Consider the following 9,644-nt stretch of genomic DNA (forward strand, 5'->3'; position numbering starts at 1 on the left):
TTATGTTACTTATCTGTTTACTCATTTCTATCTGAACCCCTTCACTAGAATGTAAGCTCCACGAGGGCAAGCCTTTTGTCTGTCTGGTTCACTGCTTTATCCCTAGTGCCTGACCCCGTATCTGGCACACAGAAGCTATTAAAAAAATTACTTGTGAAACTGACAAATTAATAAAGTACTCCTTGCAAGAATTCAGAGGTTGCACAACAAGGAAATAATGCTCTTGGTGGAAGCAGGCTTAGTATCTAGGGTCACCTCTATTCAGAGTAGAGATAAGAACAATTTAAAGGTATAACTCACTTTAATTAATACATTATCTGCTAAAAACATAAGGGAAGTGCAACCTTAGAAAAGTACAGTTGACACTTGAACAACATGGGTTTGAACCTCGCGGGTCCATTGACACACGGATGTTTTTCAATAAATATGTACTATCGTCCTACACGAGCCAAGGTTGGTTGAATCCACAGATGCGGAACCACTGACTATAAACTTATACCCAGATTTTCAACTGCGTGGGGGGCGGCACCCCTAACCCCCAAGCTGTTCAAGGGACAACTGTATACGATGAGGAAAGTGAAACACATTAAGTTTTAAAAACTGTCAATACGTGAACAAACTTTTTGTTTTGCTATGTGTTACTCAATTTAAAAAAAAAAGTGACCACATACCAACAAGTGGATTTTTTTCTTATATCCGAAACGACCAGAGTTCTGTTGCTTTCAAGGGCCTTTAGTAAAGCCTTTGCTCCTTCACTGGTGAGGCCACACTGCTGCAGGTCAAGTGCTTTCGATGAAAGACAAAAGGTCACTTGCGAAGTCTATACAGATTTAACATATAGACAACTCTCATTTTCTCAAGTGTGGAAGAGTCCTGCACAAGACCAGCCGTGGCAGGTTTGTAATTTTGGGTATGGAAAAAAATAGAAACGTATACGCACACACATAATGCATAATCCAATTTAAAAACCTCTTCTTGGAATGTTCATTGCAGCTCTATTTACAATAGCCAGGACATGGAAGCAACCTAACTGTCCATCGACAGATGAATGGATAAAGAAGATGTGGCACATATATACAATGGAATATTACTCAGCCATAAAAGGAAATGAAATTGAGTTATTTGTAGTCAGGTGGATGGACCTAGAGTCTGTCATACACAGCGAAGTAAGTCAGAAAGAGAAAAAGAAATTTAAAAAAAAATGGTTATGAAGAACCTAGGGGCAGGACAGGAAGAAAGACGCAGGTGTAGAGAATGGACTTGAGGACACGGGGAGGGGGAAGGGTAAGCTGGGACGAAGTGAGAGACTGGCATGGACATATATACACTACCAAATGTAAAACAGCTAGTGAGAAGCAGCAGCACAGCACAGGGAGATCAGCTGGGTGCTTTGTGACCACCTAGAGGGGTGGGATAGGGAGGCTGGGAGGGAAATGCAAGAGGGAGGAGATATGGGGATATATGTAAATGTATAGCTGATTCACTATGTTACAAAGCAGAAACTAACACACCATTGTAAAGTAATTATACTCCAATAAAGATGTTTAAAAACATTTTTTTAAATAAAAAGTTTTAAAAATCCCATTTCTAATCTTCATTGACCTCCAACCTATCCTGTGACGTTAACATATCCCTGTACAAACCAAATAATTTTTTCCACTTAATAACCAATACTTTTAGTAAATATTTTTACTTTACTGTTTTCAGTCCTTTCTTGTATGAATATTTATTATATATGGTATATATGCCTTAAAATAGTAATCTGATGAAATGAGATTTTATTTTAACATTTAAAAGGCAAGGCAAACATGCTGTCCACCTGAGGAATACCAAATTCCCTGTAGTACTGTAGCCTGTAAATATGTCCAAATTTGTGATTGCTTATATAGGCAAAATATACAAATAATAGATTGAATTATCTATACGATTGAACAATTGGTGCTGTGATTTTTAAAAATCTGATCAATATAGCTATCACATATAATTATATAACATATTAAAAGTTTTCAATAAAATCATAGCAGTACCTTCCAACAAAGGGAGGATTTTTTCAGCTAGATAAATATTAAGAGATTTCCTAGTCCGAATTCAATTTCTGAATTATAACAGGATTGAAATGACTCACTGAGATTGACTTGTTTAAACAGTCTTTTTACTTCTGGACCACTAATCTTTATCCTATACCACACAGCTAGCTGCTAAGGCTTCTATATATACTTCATTAACTGTACCATTGATATGGCTGATGTGTAAAAAAGTCAATTCATATAAAGTTCTGGTTAGTAATTTCTGGTTTTTATTTTACCACAAGACAATAATTTTAAACCAAATTTTTATTAGCAATGTATAATAATAATAGTGAAAATAATCAAATGGTAATATTAAATAGCAATAGCACGGTTTAACTACATATTGAGAAACTGGACAAATTACTTTTGGGTTTTAATTTTTTTCAATGCTGACCATGAAAAACATCTTAAAACTATCTCCAAAGCTATCTATCTGCTATTTAAACAAAATATTCTAAAAGAAAAAGTGCAATATTGTTAAATATTATCAAATTAACTCACTGAGTCTTCTTTTAGAAATTTAAGAAAGGTTAGGAGGTTTAAGAAAAAAAAAGAAGAGGATCCACATACAATTTAAATAGTTTACACTTTTATAAAATATGCCAAATATTTGACTCTCAAAAGAAAAGCTATGTATCATATTAATGTCCAGCTTAATGCCCCTTTTAAATCGAGAAAAGAAATTTAAGGAGTTTCCCCTTCTATGTTTAAGGTATACATTTTCTTAACAACTGGAGAGCATTCAGAGCACAAATGTCATTCTTTCATTACAACAATAATGGGTTTAAATTCTCAGCTTATTTTAAGTACACAATTTTATCTGTGTAGTGTGTTTGCAATCACTGTAAACCTCTGTCTCAGGAGCTCTCTTTTCTGTATTAGAAAGTTTTCAATAGTATTGGCTTCTTTGAAGAGTCCATCTATCTCGTCAATATACGATGCATCTACTGCTGCTCTCTCACTAATGGGGAAAAAAAAGCTTTACATTAAACTAAATAGTAATAACATCTAAACACACTATCATAGTGATGTGTTCTATTATGCTATATTTGTTAGTTATTTCATTTAAATGGCTTTGTACATCAAAAAGCTTCATTAATTTACAAACACTGCTCAGTAAAAGTTAAATTAGTTCCACAAATATTTTTGACTACTCAAAGTCCCTTGACACAGCAGAATCTGTATCTTACACATTATAATTCTAATATTAAACTATATACATTAACAGCCACACAAACTATTATTCAAATACAGTGACTGTCCAGTAGTTTTAAAAAACACCTTATGAAACATGATAGTCTCAGGCCAACAGAATATTTAAATTCAGCCTTCAAATATATATTGATAATATTTAAATATTTCATAAACATATTTACTTTATCTTTAACATCACTCTATTATTATGGTTAACTTCACCAAATGGTATTTTTCTGAAAGTTTTTTCATAAAATTTTAAGTGTTTTATCATCTATTGATAATTAGAGAACAAAATATATCCAGCCTCGTTTCAGCTCTGAGAGTATCAAAACAAAAGATGTTTAGCGGAAACGGTAGTCTTTGAAAATAAACAACTAATCTATTATAAGAAACTGAGGTAGAATAAAAAATTTCAAAATTATAATTACTAGATAGGTTTTGTAGCCCCTGAACTAAACTTCCCATTATGGAGTTTCCAGAAGAAAACTTCTATGTGTAAAATAAAGACTCAAGAGAATATACTGTAAGTACTTGCCTTAAGATCTTTGCATATGTAGACAACATTAGATTAATTTCCTTGCTCATATCTGTTCAAAAATAAATCACTAAGTTAACTATAATAAACTTTCCATATTATAATATCAATGTATAGAAATATAAGCACTTTATAGATCACCATTCAAATCTTTCTCCAGGGCTTCATCTTTATAAAACAGTCCAGAGCTTTCAGAGAAAGAAGAATCTGATTTTCCAAGAGAGGACAGTTGTGGACTATCTGGCATTTGAGGCTAATAGAAGAAAGTAGAGAAAATAGGTAAATTGCTAGCAAGATGCTTAAGATATATACATTCTGTTAAAAAAAAAAAAAAGCAAATAAAACATCTTTCAGAGAAAAGCAAACATGCTGGAAATTATATACTCTTGTGTCCTGGTTAGTTATTTGTAATTTTATTAACCAGCAAACTTTTAGGCCCAACTTTGTTCAACATAATAATTTTATTATGTGTTTAGACTTTGAAAATAGTATTAATCTCCTGATGAAAAAGTTTCCTGTATCTTGCGCCAGCAGATGTTTTCCATAGCAAAAGAGCAAAACTTTCATTTGGATAACAGCCATATGCTTGCAAATTTTTGCAAGGTAACATAATCTTTAAGGGAACAAATAATGTTCTAAATGTAAACAGATCAATTGGTGGGGTAGTAGTGAAGAAGGGCGGGATACAGTGCTCTTTTTCAAAAATATCAGCAAGTATAGTACCTAGGTATCCTACTTTGGTATCAAAATAATTATGTAAAGTCTTATGTATCATAAAGGCATGAACCCACTTCTGTCTCTAGATCACAAATTACCACAAAGAAACCTCCCAATAGTTTCCTGGAGGCCTATACTTAGTGAAAAGGCAGTGGAGTCAACAGAGTTCCTGCTGGGACAATCCCAGCTCTGGGAATATGAAGACATTAAATTCCATTTATCAGTCGAATTATCTTAAATGGAAAAAATTTGAGAAGTATATAAAATAAAAGAGTAAGGCTCCACAAGCACAAAGATTACCTCCAACTCTCTTGGTCTTTTGCAATTTCTAGTATCAGGTTTTACAAGGTGACTGGCCATCATATTCTGGAGGCAAGAGCTGCAAAGTTTAGAGCAATGTCAATTTTAGGTACAAACTCATGCTGCTGCTGTCTTGAATCCTTCCCTTTCTTTCCACTCCTCCTGCCACTGTTAGTTTGGGCTCTCATTATTTGTCACTTACCTAACCTACTCAAATTCTCCCTTCTCTGTTTCATTCTACCAACTGCTGTTTGGGCAGTCTTTCAAAACTCTGATTACTGCATTCCCTTAACTCAAAAAACCTTCCCTTGACCATTCATCGCTCCAGAATAAGTTCAAATTCTATAGTAGAGCATCCAAAGTCCTACATCACCTGGGCCAGCCTACCATCCCCATGATTTTCTTCTACTCCCTCTATATACAGTCAGCCAAGCCTGTCTCTTTGGCACTTTCTGCCTTGTCTCAGGATTCATTCAAGATTTTTCTGCCTTCACAAAATCTTAATGTTGAAACAAATCTTACAGTTCATCTAATTCAATCTCAATTTTACAGATGTGAAAACAGAGGCAGAGATAGATAGTTGATCAAATTCAAACATGTAAAATTGGGCCAGACTAGAACCAAGATCTCTTCTAGTCTAAAAGAGACTTCTGTTTCCACTGTCCTATCTTACCTTCATACGGCATCAAATTTTACTTTTAAATTACTTTCCCATAAATTCTTAAGATAATTTTCCTGGGAGTCTGAAAGATTAAGTTTAAACCTGAAAAATGTTGAAACCTAGAATGGTATAGTCTCTACACCCTAACGGATGAGGATCTCTGTCTACACTCAAGTTATCATTTGCTTTGCTTGCTTTTTGAGAAACTATGCTGACCTGGAAAACTGTAATGAATCTGTCTGCTTAGTCATGTATAATATTCATATATATGACAGAAAGGCAGCAACAACAAATAATAAAGATGTCTGTTTAGTAAATTCCATATAGCGCTTCTACATTCCTGTCAGTACCTTTCTAGTATGTAAATTTAAGCGCTATAACGGTAATACCTAGAAAATACTACACATGCACAGTAGTTCTCCCTCTGCCTTGGGAAGTTTGAGAATGTTTCAGAGAAGCAACCACGAGAGCGGTTCTCGTCTCCCTTCCTCTTTTTCTCTTCCCTTTTCCTTTTACACCTCGTCTCGCCTCTCTCACAATAAAAGAACATGCATGTATGTCAAGTCAAAATCTAATTAGGTAATTCTGCTTCTGTAAAAACAGATTAATTTTTCTGTCAGAGTTTAGGCCCTCAGCTGAATCAAGGCCTGGTCTAGAGGCTGGGCCTCCACCTGTGACAAATACCATTCACAGCCACTGACCCCGGCTGTGCAATCTGAGGCGTTGGTGCCTTCGTCATTACCAAGCACTACCGCCAGGCCTTGTGCAACCGTTTTCTCCTCACCTTCTCTTTCCTCCCACCGCCATCTCGGCCTCCCAGGCCATCCCACCCATCTTGCTTCTCACTTCCCGCCGCGCCCCTCCTTTCCTCCCCACTAGCGTTTCAGCCCCACTAGAGACCCTGCGGGTAAGCGTCCACCCTCTCTCACTGCCTTGCTTCACACCCTGTCACACTCTCATGGGCGCTCATCCGCGCAGCCCCACCCCAGGAGCAGTCTATGGCTCGGCGGCGTCGGGAGCTTCCTCGTCAGCCAAAGCACGGGAACGAGAAGACCCGGCGTGCGCGCGAGTGCGCAGGCTCGGGGAGGCGGTTTTCCCAGCGTGCAGCGCGCAGATTACGTGAGGCGCCTGCCCCGCCTCCCGCGCTGCCGAGGAGAGGGGGATGTTTCCCGCCTTGCCTCGCGCTTTGGAGTCTCCGTGAAACAGAACTCGCCACCTCTGAGTGAGTGTCTGGGGAAGAAAGGAGAGATCTGAGACTGGTTTCTCAAGAAAGACCAAGGAAGAACTGCCAGAGGAAGGCCGGGTGTGTCCCAGCCTCTTGTAACCTCAAAAAAGGAACACGAAATAGTAGCACACCACCACCACTTTACAAGTAAAAGTTACATCCTGTCCCAGGTGGTGGGTCTGCAGCAATGGTTTAAACCTGAGTTCCCCTGGCCCTCAAGCCGACACTTTGTATCCAGAACCTCCGTTCCTTCGCCTCTTTCTCTTTGGTGCAACCAAACTTCCGGAATCACACCGGTTGAGAAAATTCCCTTCTTGATGTGTCAATAACTAATCAACTTCATTGGCAACTTTGAAAAAAAAATTTGTAACACACGTGGCTCACGTATTTGAAATTTAGCCTTATGGGGAGCTTTAATGTGGTGACTTTGACCTGCAACTTGAAAGATAGACGTTCCACACTTAATGCTCCGTTAGTTGTGGAAGAAAATAGAAAGCATATCACCTCATAAAACAAAGATCAATAACACTTCCCATAAATTCCAGGTCCACAATCTTACACCTTAGCAAATTATGTTTAACACATACATATTATTGTTTTTTTCCCTTTGGCTTATTTAAATGTTAGTTGTCCAGACGTTAAGTATTGTGTGTATATGTTTGTTTATTGGTTTGTGGAAAAGCCAATTGTTTCAAGTAAGCTCCTAGGAAAAAAGTACTCGGTTTAACTTGAGTTGGCATTATTGTGAAATGTAAGTCATTTAATAAAGCTAGACTAGTGATTATGGTGCAGTTATTGATAGTCTTTAAAGGATTCTAATCACTATCTGAGGACTGATAGTAATCTGTATTGAAATGTTCCCTATTTGTGATAAAATGAAGGGAAAAGTAATGAGTTTTTCCTAAAGTTAATGTACTCACTTTAAAAGATTCTTTTATTCTGTTACTATGTCATAAAATTTTTGATGTTAACGTGTCCTCTCAAGAAACAAAAAATATAAATTTTTTTACATTTTTAATGTCCTTACTTGGTAAAATGTAAAGTTATCCACTCAGTGTTTATCTCTTCTTCATTATTGTCATTATTGTTATTATTCTTAATGGTCCATCAAATCCAAAAGTCTGAGAAATACTGACCTAATTTCTCTCCCAGCCTTCACATTGTATGATATCTAAACAGGTAATTATCTAGTTGTTAAAATATGTCCAGGAAAAAATGATTCCACCTAATACATAAATGTTTACATCAGATTAAGAGAACAGCATAAACATTTTTTAAATCTTTTCTCCATTGTATAAGCTACATGAGTGAGAATAAGTGAGAGGGCACACAGGGTTATAGTTGTCTGGTGCTTTAGAGTATTCAGAGAATGAGGACACAGGGAGGAGGAAGTGTAACCTGGGACAAAGTGAGAGAGTGGCATGGACATATATACACTACCAAACGTAAAATAGATAGCTAGTGGGAAGCAGCAGCATAGCACAGGGAGATCAGCTAGGTGGTTTGTGACCACCTAGAGGGGTGGGATAGGGAGGGTGGGAGGGAGATGCAAGAGGGAGGGGATATGGGGATATATGTATATGTATAGCTGACTCACTTTGTTATAAAGCAGACACTAACACACCACTGTAAAGCAATTATACTCCAATAAAGATGTTAAAAATATATATATGCTCTTATCTAGGGTCTCACAAAAAAATAAAATAAAATATTCAAAGAGCTGTCATCATCTCATTTAATCTTCACAAACAACCCTGTGAAGTAAGTAGGACATAGAGACATTTGGGTTGCTCTATGTCAAAGGAAAAAATGTTTGTCCCAGAAGTAAGAAATGGGTGAATTATGCATTATATATCTTTATAGCTGGAGAGAAAAAATTGGCAATGGACCATTTAAAATTAACTTGCTTAGTGTTCTGCTTATTTAAATCACAGTTTACTTAATGCTTTTGTGTTAATTGGCCCGATTGGACAACACAGAGGATAAAAACTTATCATTTCGGTTTCAATCACGTGTATAGTCTTTTTTTTTTTTTTTTTTTTTAAAGATTTATTTATTTTTATTGATTAATTGATTGATTGATTGCTATGTTGGGTCTTCGTTTCTGTGCTAGGGCTTTCTCCAGTTGTGGCAAGCGGGGGCCACTCTTCATCACGGTGCGCGGGCCTCTCACTGTCACGGCCTCTCTTGTTGCGGAGAACAGGCTCCAGACGCGCAGGCTCAGTAATTGTGGCTCACGGGCCCAGCCGCTCTGCGGCATGTGGGATCTTCCCAGACCAGGACTCGAACCCGTGTCCCCTGCATTAGCAGGCAGATTCTCAACCACTGCGCCACCAGGGAAGCCCACGTGTATAGTCTTATCATACACTTTTTTTATATATATAAATTTATTTATTTATTTATTTATTTATCTTTGGCTGCGTTGGGTCTTCATTGCCACGCACGTGCTTTTTCTAGTTCCTGCGCTTCTTAAATGTGCTTTTTGTTTTCTTGTGATAGTCACTGCACCAAGCACCTTCAACCATACTATCTTAGACTTCCTTTGTAATCACTGCTGTGGACATGATGTTTTATGACCTTATGAAATGAAAACTCTATCTTGTTAAAAACAAAAACAAGCAAATAACAACAACAAAAGCACCTCAACTAGCTGCTTATATAAGCATTTTGTTTCCTAACTCTAGAACCCCTCTGTTTCCATACAGTCTCTGTACTGGCAAAAAAGCAAAAACAAACAAAAATCGCCTTGTTAATTCCCTTGCTAGCAAGGTAATACAGTTTAGCACATGTTCAAGAGAAAACTGTCTAAGAAACTTTGTTTCTTCTAGTTACTTTCAAAGCTGTGATAGTAACGCTCTGTTCTTTAAGAGTTTCATTTTCGGTGGTGTGATTACATTATAGGCATTATCTTGTAGGGCTGATTATTCAGTAGTGTTAGAT

General features: G+C 37.0%; 1 protein-coding gene across 2 annotated transcripts; it reads right to left on the minus strand.

The window, feature by feature from the left end:
* Window positions 1-2,614: 2,614 nt before the first annotated feature.
* Window positions 2,615-6,531, minus strand: TEX12 (testis expressed 12). Of its 2 annotated transcripts, none has more exons than XM_057553787.1 (5): window positions 6,464-6,531; window positions 4,819-4,897; window positions 3,943-4,054; window positions 3,802-3,853; window positions 2,615-3,030 (listed from the first exon to the last, which is right to left on the minus strand). In XM_057553787.1, exons 2-5 carry the CDS (start codon window positions 4,879-4,881, stop codon window positions 2,886-2,888), a joined length of 372 nt encoding a protein of 123 aa, XP_057409770.1. In that variant the 5' UTR covers window positions 4,882-4,897; window positions 6,464-6,531; the 3' UTR covers window positions 2,615-2,885. The 2 variants fall into 2 exon arrangements, with proteins under 2 accessions (XP_057409770.1, XP_007173010.1); XM_007172948.2 differs by having other exon boundaries at window positions 6,424-6,503.
* Window positions 6,532-9,644: the final 3,113 nt, after the last annotated feature.

This window comes from Balaenoptera acutorostrata, chromosome 9 (assembly GCF_949987535.1).
Source record: "Balaenoptera acutorostrata chromosome 9, mBalAcu1.1, whole genome shotgun sequence".
Classification (NCBI taxonomy): Eukaryota; Metazoa; Chordata; class Mammalia; order Artiodactyla; family Balaenopteridae; genus Balaenoptera; species Balaenoptera acutorostrata.